Source organism: Leptosomus discolor, chromosome 8 (assembly GCF_034619465.1).
Source record: "Leptosomus discolor isolate bLepDis1 chromosome 8, bLepDis1.hap2, whole genome shotgun sequence".
In the NCBI taxonomy this organism is placed as follows: Eukaryota; Metazoa; Chordata; class Aves; order Leptosomiformes; family Leptosomidae; genus Leptosomus; species Leptosomus discolor.
Window position 1 is genome coordinate 56,455,041 of NC_141398.1, and position 18,536 is coordinate 56,473,576.

Below are 18,536 nucleotides of genomic sequence, written 5' to 3' on the forward strand. Positions count from 1 at the left end.
TTCAGAACAGCAGGCAGAGATCTCTTTTCTTCTTCTCTCCCTACCTGCCCAACAGGTCAAGCACCCCAACGCAGTGTCTAAAATTTTACCTGAAATGCTGAAGGTGATGTTTCAGAGTCATTCTGCCTGACTCCCTGGCTGTGCCTGGCTGCTTCAAATAGATTCCTAAGAAGCAAACAGGCGAGTGACGTTTTTCTCACTGCTCCTTTGAATCAGTGAAAGAGTTAATTTGAATGAGAATGTGCAAGAATTATAGTGTATGTGCTAGGGATTAAAGATCAGCTATTATAAATTGTCAGTCTATAAGCCACCAGGCACTAGCTCCCATTGCACTTTGACCTTATCTTTATACGTAACAGGAAAGAGCTGCTCTTAGCCCAGACTGGAGGGGACTGCTACGGCTGCAGGAGCAGCTGAGTAGAGGGCACCGAAACTGTCTATTACATGAGAGATGGATACGCTCTTTTGTAGAAATAAAGAAGAACATCCAGAGCCCGTAAAAGCTGAGGTGCAAGGTAAGAGAAAGAAAATCTGTCCTAATATGTGCAGTTACTTTTGTATTTTCGAATGTGTAAACACTGAAACAGTTGTTCACCCAAGACAACACTGAAAAGGGAAACCGAGAAAGCAAGAAACATTTGTCTAAAGGGCTGATCTCAGATAATATTTGGCCCCGGCTGTGGGATTTTTCTCACTTTATGGGCATTTCTGTGTACTTTTCCAAAAAGTCTGTTTGAAGAGGAGTCACTGAAGTTGGTGGTGAGGGACAAAATCTCGGGATTTAATCTGGTGACACCCCTCCCCATGGCTCTGCTCAGGCTTTCGCTTTCTCCTCTCTGTAACCCTTCCCTACCTTCCCTCGGCGTGCTCACACTCTTCCTTGCCTCCTGCAGAGGGTCACTGAAATTGGGACTCTTCAACAGTAGTATTTCTAAATAGAAAAACAGCAGTAATGGATGCCACCGTGTACCCTTAAAACGAGGGTTTAGAAGTTAATCCAGTAAAAAATGTGGAGCATCCTGCAGTGAGATAGTTTAAAGTGGCTCTCTAGGGGTGAACGCTTGATCAATCTATTATTTTTACTACTTTTTTTACTTTACAGAAGAATTTTTTGCTACAGCTACAGGAGAGGTTTGTTGCTGAGAACTTCTATTTAGTAAATACATGCTGCGTTGTTTGTAATACCTAGTCCAAGAAATGGTAGGCATCTCATACCAATTTTAAAGTCACTTCCCATGTACAACACTTAAAAAGATAACAAAACTTGCATGACTTTGTTGTTGGTGTTCAGTTTGGTGGCTGAATTGAAAAGATGTTGTTTCAAGTCAGACAAAGTGCTTTGTCATAATTTGCAGTGGTTTTATGCCTTTCAATTTTTTTTTTTCTTGAGATAAAAACGTATTATTTAAACATTTGAAGTTGCTTACAAACTAACCATTTATCAGATCTGACCTGTATTATGGAAAAGTTAATTTGAACAAAGGCTGCATATTTCAGTTAAATAATATTACATATACAAAATATTATTTCATTGGTAATGATGATTCTGAATTATTATTATTTTCATAAATTACCAATTATGAAAACAAAATAGAATGTTGACCTCTTTAAATATTTTGCTAGCCCTAAGCTCTGTCAGTATTTTGGCTCCTTGTTACTCAATATGTACACTGTAAATATGATCCTATACTTCGTCAGCCATAATTTAACCCATGCTCTCCTAAACATTGTACAGCCATGTGATTGTATGAGACGCTGTGGCTATGATAGTTAATAAACTTCCAAGTATTTGGAGAGTTTACTGTGTCACTTTTGTGTGCTCACTTGGTACAGAAAAGTATAATTTCCACTTCAGATAAAAGTTTGAAGCAAAAGAGATACAAAGTCCAGATTTTTAAAGCTATTGAAGCACTTTAGGATGCTGATTGGTACCCAGTGTGATTTACAGGAATTCTTAATTCCCACTAAGTTGAATTTTCACCTGAAAGCCTCACTAGGTGAGCCTTTGCTCTGTGCTTTTCATACTGGATTTGTGCCAGAAATTACACTGAATTACACCAGAAGTTTCAGAAGCTTCATCAAGTCCACAGTACCTTAAAAAGAAGACCCCCTTTTTCACTGTCTATCTCTTCCAGCAAAATTATTTTATTGGCCTGTCCTGGAACTTTTTGAGCATCATTATTCTGATACAGATGAATAATGTCTCTAAACAAATTCTTCAGCCCTAAGAGCTGCAAGATATTCACTTAATTGCAGAAACGTCTGCTTTTCTTGAATGATGGGCTCCAAAGCAGAGAATAGTTTTACTGGGTCAAAATCCCACAAGACCTCATATGCAGCAGAAGTATTACATGTTCACTGCGGGGAAAGAAGGTCTGCTTGCATCAAGACCACATGCACTCAGCCCAACTCAGTGTTAGCAAAAGTTTTGTGGGGGCAGGACCAGCAGTTCATGCTCCTTGCACAGATTTACAGTCATAAATGGCATTGGTGGGAGGGTAGGAGCACAAAAGACTACACTCACTAACCACACTGCAGTTGCCCCTAGTATTGGAGAAATAGCAGAGCCTACAATCTTCTATTGCCAAATAACAGGAAACTGTAGAAAGGGAAGTGGCAAGAAGGGAAACACTTGTGTTTTAGGGACTAAAATTTAAGACTAAATTTATTCAGCAATTAATGTTTACTAGTCAGCAAAACAAAAATTATGTATCTATTTTGAATATATACTTTCTTATGATCATAATCCTGTTCTCTCTGAAGGATTTTTTTCTGCTAACTTGTAAGTTCCTCACTGTCTTATCAACAACTATTTTTAGTTACTCAAGTATTGTGCAATTATCTGTATTAAAGGTTAAACTTTGTTCCTCTCATACAAAAAAGTACTAGAATTATTGCATCGGAACGTCTTGTGTTAGAAAGGCAAGTAAGGTTTGATTTTCAAGGCTCTTCTAGAATGTAGTAATAATAATAACAACAACAGCAACAACAATAATAAAAGTCCATCCATTGTGTCAACAATTGTTTATCTTCCTCATATATTCCAATACTGTAACCTAATGAAGTTGTGTGAGTGTTGTGGCATACAATATTAGTTGGTTAGCCTGACTGAGAATGTATTTTAGGTAAAGCTCACATTTACTCCATATCCTTCCTTTGCATTTGGATGGTTTTTCCTTGTGTCCTTAATGTCATTTGTTTGAAGAAATGTCAAATGTCCTTGTCTCCCTTACCTAAAAAGGTCAAAATTCATTAAATACTCTTTTAGAAAGTGGCCAAGGTCCCTTCAGGATCTCAGAAGGTCTTACAGCAAAACAACTGTTACCTCTCTGCAACTGTGTCAGCTTTGACAAAATTGAATATTTCCATGGGAGGACATTTCTGTCTGTTGTAAAGGGAGTATTAATAAGTGTGTCAACAGATTCAACATGAGGTCACGAACTAAATGATGAGAATTTAAAGTTCTGAGTAGCTTTTTATGCAGAGACAATGTTCACTGCAGGAATTGTGTGGAAAATGTGATCTTAAATACTGCCTCGGGAGGCATACGCACAAAGAAGCAAGTAAGGATTTTAATTTAATAACTGATATGCTTTTGTTCAGCTCTTTAACCCTAATGACATTCTTTAATTGTTGTTATTCTGTGTGTCAAGTCGTAGGTAATGTATTTCTTGCAGGGATTTGATGAGGAACATTTTGTATTCAAACCTCAACAGTATTTATATATTTTCAGTATAATATTCTTACCCCTTATTTGTGTTCAAAACACCAACAGCGTGACTAGTGTCACAAAAGTACTGCCAAAATGACATTACATTATGTTGTGTAGTTTAATTAATGAAATTTTAACTGGAATTCATTTAGTCTGAAGTTTAAATTGATGTACTGAAGGCCAATGCAAGTCATATAACCTATAAAATATGTTTATTTCTGATAAGCTCTAGCTTTTCCTGGCATGAGTAAAAGGGTTTAAATGTATCACTTTAAGATCTGAGTGCAGGAAAGAAAGGTCCAACTTTATTTAATTACTGATATTTAGCAAATTACATTCCAGCAATCTCATCTTCTTATGGTAATCTCATATAGCAATATTCATGCAGAATATTAATAGTGCCACATTTTTGAGCAGGTCTTATTTTCATTAACCAAAACTCCAACATAATTATATGCTATTAGAAATCTCGACTTAGACCCATAGTTTGTGTGCCTGTATGAAGCCTGTGCCCTAAGGAAAATTGTCCCCTCACCTAAATGAATGAATACTGGTATCTCCTTTTTGTTTCCAGGTCAGTTGCCCACTTGGTTGCAAGGGATACTTCTCCGAAATGGCCCAGGGATGCACACAATAGGGGACACTAAGTATAACCACTGGTTTGATGGCTTGGCTCTGCTGCACAGCTTTACATTTAAAAATGGTAAGTTGTTGCATATCAGATTAAAAAAAGCTCAACAGCCCAAATCTTGGTGCCTTGTGTTGTTAATTCTGTATTGAGTTTAATTACTGTTAGAATGTTGCAGGTTTCCTCTGCAGGGTGACCTATATGGTGAGGTGGTAACTGCTTTGGGGAAGGTCTCTCCAAACACACTCACACCTCACTCCACACAGCAGCAGCAGCAGGAGTATCTCTGGAGGGCTGTTATCAGGGATAGATTGTGTTGTCCTTTCTTCTGGAGTGCCAAAGTTCAATGTTGCCGGCACTGCAGGAGAGCCTGCCACCAGCTCTGAGCAGGTCACTTCAGGGCAGCCTTTGCCTTCCACCCAGAGTGAGGAGACCTCTATTGTTTCAAACTGGAGCGACCAAAAGTACTGTAATAGCCGGAGGTTTTTCTGTGGTGGATAAACAACCTAATTCCAGGGAAGTCTAACATTCCCCTTTTGGGATTTGATTGCTGCCAGGAGAGAAACTGGGCCACTGTGTCACTTCACATATCAAACCTCACTTATGTATACTTGACACCCCTACCAGCAGTCTTCCTACTTGTCATCCTTGCGGAGGGAGAACAGGCAGCTCCTCTATCCAAAACAATTTCATTTTTTGTTTTCAGTTAAAGCATCTTTTATCTGTTCAGCTGCTTTACAGTGTGAGGCAGGATGTTTTACACCTAGATTCTTGCTGCAAAAATTATGTATCTGTAAAAGAACTGGGTTTTACTCCTGTTATCCTCCATTCCTAGTGTTTACTTTTTGGTTTCCGTTTCTGTGATGGGAGGCATTTAATGCAACTGCAGGATCTCCTTGCCTGTCCAGCTCTACGTCCTTAACAAAATAATCTATAAAGAAATGACAGTGATTTTTAAATTGCGAGTATATTTTACTTACCTAAAGCAAACACAGCTCAGTTAGTTCAGGTATAGTGGTCCATTAAATTGGTTAGGACAGGCATTGATTTCTTCAAGCAATTTGTTACTCCCTTGTAATCAGTTTTGCCAATACAGGAGATTTATCACCACCCACACACTGATGCATAATTAAAAATTATTACACAGATTGTTTTGATTTACTGGAAGCGTTTATCCAAATCCCTCTTTTCCTCTCCCCAGTCTCCCAGTATTGTCCCAACGTGTTGGGAATCAAGGAAGCTAGACAAATTGTTACCAATCTCAGCAGCCAGAGGAACAGTCCTGAGTTCCTCAGTGAGCTGAAAAAGCGTTCCAAAACAGGGATTTAGGGGCATTGTTGGTTTCATTGCAAACTTTTCCTAGCTAAAGGACATCTGCTTGAGAAACTCTTTCTCTGACTTTACCTATGCTAATTTTTTTAAGAACTCAGTATGAATTGTGATTGAAACCTGTTTGGCCTTCATCAGGTGAAGTTTACTACAGAAGTAAGTACCTCCGAAGTGACACGTACAACAGCAATATAGAAGCAAACCGAATTGTGGTGTCTGAGTTTGGAACTATGGTTTATCCAGATCCATGCAAAAACATATTTGCCAAGTAAGCAATGCTTTTTCCAACAAGATTCTTCTATCTACTTCTCTCTCTGGCACAGATGTCTTTCTGTTTACCCTTGACACATATTCACAAATACAAAATTTGTTCTGTGAATTTACAATTGCTAAATATTGAAAAGGCCAAGAGATATATTCAGCACTGTACTCTCTATTGGTTATTCTAAGGCAAATATTTTAAATTCATTTTGTTAGCAATATTGGCTGGTTTATTCACTATTGCAAGTAGATTTTGTTGTAATTTTGAAAAAAAAAAGGTATTTTCTTTTTCAAGTATTTTGCAGAAGTTTATAAAAATTATACTCCTTAAGGGGAGAAGCAGCAAGAAAGGAAAAGATGAAGAGATGGGGGAGGCATTAATGCAAAGTTTATTCAACAAAAAGAAGAAGGGCGTCAATCATTTTAAAAAAAATCAGGAAAACTGGATTAAAGACCACTTCTATCAAAAAAATAAAGTGATGAAAAATTTCCGTTTTTTCTCGAGTCACGTGCAGTGCTTTGAAGGACTGCACCCGGAGGCCTGAGCTAGTCTGATGTTCAAAATCAGAACCGCTTGGGATCACTGCAGTAGCTGCTTTCATACCGTTAGAAAGGATGATAGGCTGTATATGAGAGGCAAGGTGTAAGCCATCATGTTATCCTGTGTCTTGTAAAACTGGCTGTGAATATTCCCTGACAAGTGCAAGCAGCTCACCCATCTCTTCTTCCTGCCTGAACTACCTCTCATGACCTTGAATTTGATATTTGGTAAGAGCACATGCATGGTTACTGCTAATTAGTTGATATGTTGTAAGTTGTTTCCCTCAGATGAGATGCTTTTCTTCCATCTTCCAGCACATAGGGTAGCACTGGCCTTTTAAGTTCAAAAGGTACATAAGCAAATTTGCCTTGGCTTCAAGTGACTATGATCCATAAGGAAAGCTGTCAAGCCCACCTGTGAAGTTGGATTTTCTTTGAAATCATAATTGTGATACAGGATAACCCTGGGAACAAAAACATTCCATCAGGGAATATATGAATCCATCTATTTTATGAAGGCATACCCTGAAAAACCTACCAGCTTTTAGGTAGAAGCTGTTAGGCCAAATCCTCACAAGGTGTGCGCAGGAGAGTGTGTGATTAGCCCATCCTGATAAACCAGTGCATTTGTTACAGCAGGACTGGACCTGGATGCCCCTTTGTGTATGGAAAAATGGTTGCATGCATGTGCTTAACCCTCACCCAGGCCAAGGGCACTGAAGAAGTCCATCTCCTCTGCTTTTCCACCCTTTCCACCAAGGCAGTGTGGAGGCTGCCAGAAGAGGACGCAGCAGGGGAGAGACGGACCCAGCTCCGTGACCCTGCTGCTGTGCACAGCCCGCACTGCTGGGGTGGCTTCTGCTTTGCACGGGATAAAAGCTTGTCCAGCTTCTGCTGCTCTAATGAACTGGTATGAAATTTCCCTCTGTACAGGGCATTCTCATATTTGTCTCACACCATTCCTGAGTTCACAGACAACTGCCTGATCAACATTATGAAAACAGGGGAGGATTTTTATGCTACCAGTGAGACTAACTTCATCAGGAAAATTAATCCGCAGACTCTGGAGACACTAGAGAAGGTATAAACAACGTCTGTCATCCTGGTTCCTTATCTGCTAATGCCTACAGTTTCAGGCTGACTCATAAGGATCCTTTCACATGTGCAGGACACAAAACTAGAAAGATGCTTTTCTTCTTTTTCTATTCCCTTACTTTTGAAATCATGGTGAAGTGAAATAATGAAGATACCAGATCTTTTAAGAACTCATGAGTTCAAAATTAAATCCCAGGTAGTCTGGGAAAAGCTGGGCTTTGGGCAATTTCACTTGTACGTAATCTAGCAAGATTGCAGGACTAATACCACGTATCACGCTTATAACGTGATTATGTTGGATGATTTCCATTATTATGCATCTGTAGTTATCAAATGATTTACATAATCAACAATTCAGTAGGTCAGTTATATGACTACTTTTCAAGTACCTTATGCAAGATATTACTTAATTATTAAAATTAAATCTTGACAAATTGACATACAGAATGAGTTTTTTTCTAGCATGCAGTACAGTTTGAGTACAATTGCCAAGCCTTAAATCAAATAGAAATATTTTTGCTCCAAAAGATTGCTAGACTCATAGCCCTGTTAAATAAACTGCTTTCAGGATGAAATGAGCATTTGCAGAGTAACTTCTTTAGCCAGTCCTCCTCCCGTTGTGTTAGAGGGGGATTGTTGTGGCTGCAAGGGAGGGGTGAATGTAATTCAGATTCTATAACTTGTTTTAGCCTTGAATTAGGAAATCATTTGAGTACCTACATAAGTCATTTGGCTTAATTGTTTAAATTTCAAGGTCTTTTGAAAATGGGGTACCAATAAAAGGGTGCCAGTGCTAAAAAGCTGGTGGGTTTGTGGTGTTAGCTGAGATCAACTTCAATTCTTTTACACATCTTAAAATCCCCTATCGTTTCATTTTCCAGGTTGACTACGCCAAATATGTAGCTGTAAATGTGGCAACTTCTCACCCACACTATGACAGTGCTGGAAATATTCTCAACATGGGTACTTCAATAGTTGAGAAAGGGAAGACAAAATACGTTCTATTTAAGATTCCTCCCTCTGTGCCGGGTAAGATATGTCTTTTATCAGTATTTTCTAGAAATGTGTTAGCAACCTCTTCTGAGGTTGAGGGGTGGTGATACAGCTCTTCTAGAAACCAATGGCATTAATTTTCTTAATTTTAAATTGTGAACTTAATGTTAACTGCTTAGCCTGTCTGGGCATGTGCTATTGCAAAGATTCATCTCAAATACTGTGTAAACAAGGTATTTCAGTATGAACCTTGCTTTTAGAAGACATCTACTTTGAATATTACTGGAGTGAACTAACTCTTTTAGAAGAATTTCCATTCCCCCTATTATGATGTGTGGAGGCAGGATGAACAGAAACTATTTTATCTATAGGACAGTATATAGAATTTGAAGTTTGAAATAATGCTGATACTGTGATTATAGGGAATACCAAATAATACCTAATTTAGAGTTAATTTGTCTGTAACCCAGCCTACACTAGGCCTTGCTGAAATACTGACCTTTGTTCACAGAGCAAACCGCTTGCTCTTTTTCCTTCAAGATGATCTTTTTTTTTTTTTTTTAGTTGTTTAAAATCATCTGCTAATATGATGTCTGTCCTCTTGGTTGAGCAATCAAGAGGCCTTTCACAGCTGAAAGATAAGCTTGTAATTTCTAACAGGGGCTCAAACAAAGTCAGTATAGATCAAACAGGAACATTTCCTTAGAAGTTCAAAAACATGGGGGCATTTGAATCCCCTTGTAAAGCTGCTGAGTTAATTGAACATCTTTCTCCTCTATGCCGGAACTTCTGAAGACAGTAACCAGTGGAATCAAATACTAAGATGAGGGGGCTCTGTCTAAAGGGATCTGGCATTGTGATATTACTGCGCTGCTTCACTCAGATGCAAACTTCTATGTTAATTCTGAAGGAGGAAACAAACCAGTTTCTTAACAGGAAAATGCAAATAGGACTGAGAGGAACCTGTTCTTTCCTACTTCATACGTGGGAGAAATCCAAGCACAAGATTGGACTGGAATTTATTACAAATATTTTTTTTTTTTTATCATTTATGTTCAGAAAAAGAAAAGAAGAAATCTTGTTTTAAACATCTGGAAGTGGTATGCTCCATCCCTTCTCGCTCTCTGCTCCACCCAAGCTACTATCATAGCTTTGGAATCACAGAAAATTACATTGTCTTCATAGAGCAGCCATTCAAACTGGATATTGTCAAAATGGCAACTGCTTACATCCGAGGTGTGAACTGGTCTTCCTGCCTGACCTTTCATAAGGAAGATAAGGTATTTTTCCTAATGCTGAGCAATGGAGTCAGCCAGGCCTTCCAGACTGTTCTGGTTTTCATCTGGTTCATTAATTTCAGTAAACTCTTTTTTTTTTTTTTCAATCCTCGACTTCCATGTTGCACATTTATTTTAGAAGTTGTATTTCTGAATACTATCTCCCATCTCCAGAAATTTTGCAAATAAATGTCTGATGCTGAACTGCTTGAGAAAGTGGATAGTTTGGCACTGTTAGAAATATTGCATGCTAGCAGAGAAGTTCAAAACTGCTCTAACATCCCAGACACATGCAGTTGCTCCTGGTCCACACAAAATATTGTATATTGTGGATGAGAACTGCTCTAGAGCCGTTGCATCAGATAGGAGAGCCAGACAGGTGGAGAAGCCTGCATCCAACAAAAGCAGAGTCTTTCATTGTGGCAACTGAGGGAAAAAACCTGTTTTCTGAGGACCTTATTTCCACATGCTCTGGCCATCAATAAGTAGGGCGTGCTGGGCTAGAGGGCACCAGCACAGAGCACTGCAGAGACTCTGGACTAAGGCAGATTTATTTAACTTAAAAATAGAGATGGGGATTTTGCAGGTTTTACCAGAAAACATCAATCCTCAGCCTAGCCCAAATAGTAATTTGCAACAGTAAAATGAGTTTAAAGCACTTCCACGCTCATTTTACTCCTGCATGTTTTCATCTTCAGGCTGGAACCTCTCATCTCCTGGCAGCATACCCTGAGTTCTTAATATGCTTCAGTAGAAACAGACAATACATTAGAATGTTGATGGCTACCATTAGAAAGCAGTTTCCTAAATATCTATTTGCTGATCATTAACGGTTTTAAATAATGTTTCCTATCTTTCAGACTTGGTTTCACTTTGTAGACAAGAAGACTAAAAAAGAAGTATCCACCAAGTTTTATACTGATGCTATGGTGCTTTTTCACCATATAAATGCTTACGAAGAGGATGGCCACGTTATTTTTGATATTATTGCCTATGCAGACAATAGCTTATATGATATGTTCTATTTAAAAAACCTGGGCAAAGACTTCGAAGAGAACAACAAGCTTACCTCCATGCCAGTCTGCAAACGATTTTTTGTTCCTCTGCAGTATAACAAGGTAGAAACAAATGGGTTTTTAATCTGTTTTTTGATCAGTAATTTAAAATGCATCAGTGTGAATAAAGAATGAATTATTAGTTGCCAGCCCTTGTGCAAATTTCTAGTTCTTTAAAAATTACATATACAGAGATTGTGCAGGCGTTTTGTGGTGTGTATGTATTGTGAGAAATGGCAATGAGCAGCTGGACATACAGTTACATGGAGGTAACTGGTAACAGGATCTGATCCCATCCATTATGGAGGACAGGGCTGTTGAGCATATGTCATTTCCTCACCAGTGAGATTGTTTGTAAAATGCTATCAAATACAAGCATAAATATCAACTTGGCTGTTGACTGGAAGGGCATGCATGAGGTTTTGCACAATCTGTTTCTTCTACTTTACTGCAAGCCTATATATAATATACACACGCTCCAAACTGTTGCAGTGGTTTTATTAAAATTAGAGGAATTCATTTAAGTGTGAGATTTACCAGGAAGAGGAAAGATTTTATCTTTCAGTTTAATTTAAAACATCATTTTACATCATTGTTTGCAGGGAAGATTTTATACTGCCCAGCAACTTGGGCAAGTTTCTGCCTGATAGATTTGGAATGGATAATACTTTTTCTTTCTACATCCTACAATCTTGCTGCTTTGTTCATGTCTCAAAAACAGTTAAAGAGCAATGACAAAAGATGTGCTGGATCACACCAGCTATCCAAACTACCCTGCAATCTTAAGAATTCAGCAATAATGTATTAAAAACAAGAGTGCATTACATCTATTTTTGCACTTGATTTATAGGAGGTGCAAAAAAACTAACCTTGGTGACTTTTAGTGGGAATTTGATACCTAATTCCTTGAAACCCATCTTCATTAATTAAATTCACAAACTATGTAATCCATTTATTGTGCTTCTGGAACATAGCCATGTCTGTCTAAACCTTTCTAAAGGCTCGGTGTGATTCAAAATGATTACTCTATGATATAGAATCATAGAACAGTTTGGGTTGGAAGGGACCTTAAAGATCCTCTAGTTCCACCCCCCTGCCATGGGCAGGGACACCTCCCACCAGACCAGGTTGCTCCCAGCCCCATCCAGCCTGGCCTTGAGCACTGCCAGGGAGGGGGCAGCCACAGCTCCTCTGGGCAGCCTGTGCCAGTGTCTCACCATCCTCACAGGGAAGAATTTCCTCCTGATATCTCATCTAAATCTCCCCCCTTTCAGTTTGAAACCGTTACCCCTCGTCCTGTCAGTGCCCTCCCTGATCCAGAGTCCCTCCCCACCTTTCCTGTAGCCCCCTTTCAGCACTGCAAGGCCGCTGTAAGGTCTCCCCGGAGCCTTCTCTTCTCCAGGCTGAACAACCCCAACTCTCTCAGCCTGTCCTCACAGGAGAGGAGCTCCAGCCCCCTGAGCATCTTCGTGGCCTCCTCTGGACCCACTCCAGCAGGTCCATGTCTGTCTTGTGCTGGGGGCCCCAGAGCTGGACACAGCACTGCAGGTGGGGTCTGACCAGAGTGGAGTAGAGGGGGAGAATCCCCTCCCTTGACCCGCTGGTCAATCCTCTGAGTATAAAAAGATTTCTAATGAAAAGCTCAGAATCTAATGTTACAAGATAAACAGCATAAGAAGGAACTTCTTGAAGCTGGATTATTTGTTTAATTCCAAAATTGTCTATATTAATATCAAACTTGATGAAAGATCTGAGTTAGAAACCTATTCTTAGAGACACATTACTTTTCCAGTGTGTATCTCTTTCAGGATGCCGAACTGGGTTCTAATTTAGTCACACTTCCATCTACTGCAACTGCTGTAAAAGAGAAAGATGGCAGCATCTATTGCCAACCTGAAATACTATGTGAAGGTGAGACATTTCCATTATACAAATCCCAAATATGTTCTCTTACACACTCACAGGTATATCCTAATAATGCCTAATAGCTTTTCATATCTGTAAGATCTTTATAAAGCCAAGAAAAACAAAACTTTTAATGAATATGTTTAGCGTAGATATTGACAATGTCTTTCTCTTCTTTACTTCCCTCCTCTGGGTCTATCCAGTAATATATGACCCTGAGCCTCTGAGATATTTATCAAGAGTGAAATCCTTTAAATGTCTGAATTTACACCTGTTTTATGTTAATATAGGATCCCAAGTCTGATCTTACAACTATTAATATGGCTTGCAAATCTATCTTTTAAAGAGCAATTTTAATTAAATAGGTCTGTTATAAATAGTAACTTCAGTTATTGACGTATTTTATAAAGATTGCCTTTGAAAGTGCATTTTTAAGCTTTTTTCAGGGGATAATAACAGGAATATGTAAAGAGTATATATTTACCTAAAGTGAAAGTAATTTCTTATAATGGTAGCCTTCAATTGTATCTCAGATATTCATACCTCATGTATTTATGAAGAAAAAAAAAACCACCCACCCCCCATAAGTTCCAGTATAATGAATCCCTAAGAATGAAAAATTGTCATTTTTTTAACTAACGACTCTAGCTTAATTATGTTGTGTTAATATCCATCTTCAGCTTTTTAGAAATGCAGACGTACAAAATCCATGTAACACCTGTTTCAAATACTGTCAAGGTTTTTCATGGGGCAAAACTTCCTGAAGACTGGCATGTGTAAATGTATATTTAAGATACTTTTCTTTTCTTGTTCCTAAGTCTTGAACTTTATTTTACTCAGGGATAGAACTGCCTCGCATCAACTATGACTATAATAGCAAAAAATACAAGTACGTCTTTGCAACAAAAGTCCAGTGGATGCCAGTTCCTTCAAAGGTATAATTAACATTTACAAAGCCAGAAACTACATTTATATAGCACATATCAAATTTAAGTAGTTATAAGTAGACCATGCTTTACTAGTTTGTCCCAAAATATAGCCTAATCTGCATTCATACATGCAAATTCAAAGTGTGTGGTTCTGAGGCCAGAAATGTAACTCTTTTTTTTCAACATCACGTTAAAAGCTTCTAAATGACGACACTGCAGTTGGGTACTCTGTTCATAGGATCATAGAATCATAGAATTGTAGAACAGTTTGGGTTGGAAAGGACCTTTAAATTCCATCTGGTCCAACCCCCCCTGCAATGAGCAGGGACATCTTTGGCTAGACCAGGTTGCTCAGAGCCCCGTCCAACCTGACTTTGAAAGTTTCCAGGGATGGGACTTCTACCACCTCTCTGCGTAACTTGCTCCAGTGTTTCACCACCCTCATTGTAAAAAATATCTTCCCTATATCTAGTCAAAATCTGCCCTCCTTTAGTTTAAATCCAGTGCTCCTCGTCCTACTGCAACAGGTCCTACTAAAAAGTTTGTCCCCATCTTTCATATAAGCCCCCTTTAAGTACTGGAAGACCGCAATGAGGTCTCCTCAGAGTCTTCTGCTCTTCAGGCTGAACAACCCCAACTCTCTCAGCCTGTCCTCCACATGAGCAGAGGTGCTTCAGCCCCATGATCAACTTTGTGGCCCTCCTCTGTACTCACTCCAATAGGTCCATGTCTTTCTTGTGCTGAGGACTCCAGAGCTGAACACAGCACTGCAGGTGGGGTCTCACCAGAGTGGAGTAGAGGGGGAGAATCACCTCCCTCGACCTGTTTACCACACTTTTTTAATGCAGCCCAGGATATGACTGGCTTTCTGGGCTGCAAGCGCACGTTGGCAGCGCATGTCCAGCTTTTCATCCACCAACACCCCCAAGTCCTTCTCGGCAGGGCTGCTCTCCATCCCTTCATACCCCAGCCTCTGTGGGTATCAGGGATTGCCCCGACCCAGGTGCAGGACCTTGCACTTGGCCTTGTTGAACCTCATGAGGTTCACATGGGCCCATTTTTCAAGCTTGTCCAGGTCCCTCTGGATGGCATCCTATCTCTCAGGCCTGTCAACTGCACCACTCACCTTGGTGTCACCTGCAAACTTGCTGAGGGTGCACTCGATCCCACTGTTATGTCATTGATGAAGAAATTAAGCAGCACTGGTCCCAGTACAGACCCCTGAGGGTCACCATTTGTCACTGACCTCCATCTGGACATTGAGCCGTTGACCAATACCCTCTGGATGCGACCATCCAACCAATTCCTCACCCACCGAACAGTTCAACCATCAAATCCATATCTTTGCAATTTAGAGAGAAGGTTGTTGTGGGGGACCGTGTCAAAGGCCTCACAGAAGTCCAGATAGACGACATCCATGGCTCTTCCCTTGTCCAGTGATGTAGTCACTTCATTATAGAAGGCCACTAGGTTGGTCAGGCAGGACTTGCCCTTGGTGAAGCCATGCTGGCTGTCTCAAATTACCCCCTTGTCCTCCATGTGCCTTAGCACAGCTTCTAGAAGGATCTTCCCAGGCACAGAGGTGAGGCTGACATAAACTTGAGGCTGTCAGCACTTGAAAGCAGGGAGATGAAAAGTTGAACATGTATGTTAGCTTACTTGTACGATTAAAGCAGCCTCACTGGGCCAAACTATGGAAACAATATATCTTCATTTTACTAGTTGAAAATCTGGAACATGATTATCAGCTGTTAAAGACACGTTGTTCCATAGGCAGCAGAACAAATACTTTCTTAGAGATGCGACTTGAGATTGGATTCTCAGGTGTTCAATAGTGTATGTGTTTCTGTCAAAACTTTTCCCATTCATGGGTCATTCACATGCAACGCAACATGAAATGCCTAAATTCTTATATGGGTAAGCTCATGTTGTACAATTTCCCTCATAAAGTATTAATAAACTCAGACTTCTTTATCCAGCATTATACTTCCACAAAGTCTCTTGAATATACTAGTTACTGAGACCCTCAGTTTTCTGCTAAATTGGTCTGAACTCTAATGTGCCAAGAGCCACAAAGGAGAGAGAAAGAAAAAGAAGTACTAGACAGACATACATATGTAATATTTTTTCCCTTTAGGAAACCTAACTGAAAAAAAAAGTTTTTGCAACAGTATCTAATCGATTAAAAATATTAAAACAATATCTAATTTTTCAGAAAGCTTTATCTTTTGCTAACTGGTTCTGTATTAGAGGGGAGATGTTTTTCAGGAGACAGCCCAGAGTACAAATAGATAAAGATGAACAGTATTAATAGTTGAAGGTAAGACTATTGTACAGACAAACTCACTCTTTATAATTCTTGCTCTGTGACTATAAGGCAGCACAAATTGAGTTCATTGTTGGTTCTTGGATATAATTACCACAACTTACTACAAAATAAAGCTGGATTTCTGCATGATGCAAGAAAATTTATTGCAGCACATCTGACAGCAGCTCAAACAAACCTGCAAGTTTGTGGTTTCCAGGTTAGATAATCCCTTCTTGACTTAAATATAATAAAAAATGCTGTTAGAAGATATTTTTTTCACATCAGTTTCTCTTTAATGAATGCAGGCACAACAACAACCATGTACAATCCTTAGGTGAAGTCTGTCAGAGAAATTGCTGTCATCTTGATTAGAAGGGAGAATTCTTCCAAATTATTCCCCCAGTAATTTGAATAGTTTTGTTTTTGTGTAAACATATTTTTTGGCTAAAAGTCAAAAGGGAGAACAATGTCAGTGCATCTGTAGGGGTAGAGAAAAGGCCTTAAGAGAGTTGAACTGAAAGTGCCATGCATCCCCACCGGTGATTGGTTTGGCCAGGCACTTGACCCATTAATAAGATGAAAATCTGTACTCTGTTCCTTCACTAGGCACCGGTATCTGCGTGGAATTCCTGCCCCACTGGTTTAGTCTTTATGCATCAGTATTAATAGCCTTTGTTCTGGCATATATACCCTACTTAACAACAGAAGAAGAGAAATTCTGAGATCACAATAAAAGGAAAATAACTCACAGGATTAGAAAATGGAAAGTTTAAATCCTGTTTCCTGCTTTACTACAGAATCCCAGTGATTTGGCACAAGTCACTTAAATGTTCCGGGCCTTGGACTCTTCCTCTGTGTGGTGAGGGCATTATTTATAGTGAAGAGTCTCTCATGATCTGTTAGTATTTGTAAAATACTTAAAGCCCACAAATGAAAGGTGCAATTGCAGTCTAATGAAGTGAAATTAAAAGATCGTTGTGTGATTATGCAGCCACTAAATGTGAATCCAAAGTTTAACGTTTTCCAGGTGTTTCCTCCTTGTGATGACACACGCCTTGCTGCTCCTTGACTCTCACCATTGGTCCCCCATGCCAGCAGTCTGTTCATGTTGTGCCTTTGGAATAAACCACTGTCTGGGTCACTGATGTTTTTCTTTTCTGGTCACAACAATTTAGATTGTAAAATTTAATATCCAGACAAAGGAAATGATCCACTGGGGAGAGGACCACTGCTGGCCATCTGAGCCCATTTTCGTTCCCAGCCCTGATGCAAGAGAAGAGGATGATGGTAAAATAATGACAACATTCTGAAAGCTGGGGTTACATGAGTTTTGCATTAAATCTTACAAGTTTCCTTGTTCTTAGCTGGTTTGATGATTCCACTGTCAGATTAAAATTACCACCAGCCATTTTACTCCTGCAGACAAAAACCCAAAGCAGTGATAGACCAAAATCAGCTTGTGTAATGTCCCAAGGTAGCCTTAAACAACAGAACCAATGCTTAGGACTTTCCAGAGAGCCATTCGGAGCTGGATTTATCAATAGTTTGGAGCAGCTGAAGCTCCAAAGTGGAAGTCAGTGTTGTTACACATGAGAACATGAAGTGGCACTGCAAGTACCCCTGTAATCTCAATCCGGTTCTGCTCTCAAGTGACTCATTGCGAAGGCAAATGACAAATAGCTGAAAGGATGAGTCCCAAAACTGCCAGGCACACAATTCAGTGTTGGTTTGCTTTTCTCCTTCCCAATGAACTGCAGGCAGACCAGAATAAAAGCACAGAAGAGAAGCACTCATTAGTTCTTTAGCACTCTCAGTAGACTTCTTGATCTAGTAAGCACTTTCAGTTTGTGTCCTAAAATTCTTAGGAAACAAGAATTGTTTCCTGACAGTGTTATCTTTTCTGCTTGGTGCAACTAGTATGTGCTTCTAATTCTTCATTTGTATGTCGCAGGCATTGTTCTGACCTGTGTTGTGATGTCCGACCCGAAGAAAGCACCCTTCCTACTCATCTTGGATGCTAAAACATTCAAAGAATTGGCCCGAGCCACAGTAGATGTAGAAATGCATCTGGACCTGCATGGAATGTTTATACCAGAGAAAGATTTGAAGACTGAGACTGAGTAAAATGCTGTTTATCCTATTACACAGACTGAAACAACCTTTACTGAATGTGGGATAATATAATTCAGGAACAACCTTATCTTATGACAAGAAATGACTAAATATAATCTCTTCAATAACTATATATAATCTCTTCTAAGAGATAGCAATAACTTTTACTACAAATAATTGTATGCACAACTGGTCCATAACTATTCCAAAAGAAGAGTGATCAGTATTAAGTGCTAATGTTGTATAAAACTCGTGGGGCAGGGAATAGGAGACAAAGGTAGCAAGAAATGTTTTGTTTGAGTAGACTATAGCTTTCTGAGCAAATGAAATACTGTATTTATAGGGTGATGCATGGCATGAGTCATATATGTCTGCAGGTCATGGACTGTTTC

The 18,536-nt window shown here is 39.4% G+C and overlaps 1 protein-coding gene across 1 annotated transcript; it reads left to right on the top strand.

Annotated features, from left to right (window-relative positions):
• Positions 1-451: 451 nt before the first annotated feature.
• Positions 452-18,182, top strand: BCO1 (beta-carotene oxygenase 1). Its single transcript, XM_009947311.2, has 11 exons — positions 452-515; positions 4,287-4,415; positions 5,808-5,937; positions 7,404-7,551; positions 8,447-8,594; positions 9,618-9,838; positions 10,696-10,953; positions 12,699-12,801; positions 13,636-13,730; positions 17,208-17,319; positions 17,984-18,182. Exons 1-11 carry the CDS (start codon positions 452-454, stop codon positions 18,154-18,156), a joined length of 1,581 nt encoding a protein of 526 aa, XP_009945613.2. The 3' UTR covers positions 18,157-18,182.
• Positions 18,183-18,536: the final 354 nt, after the last annotated feature.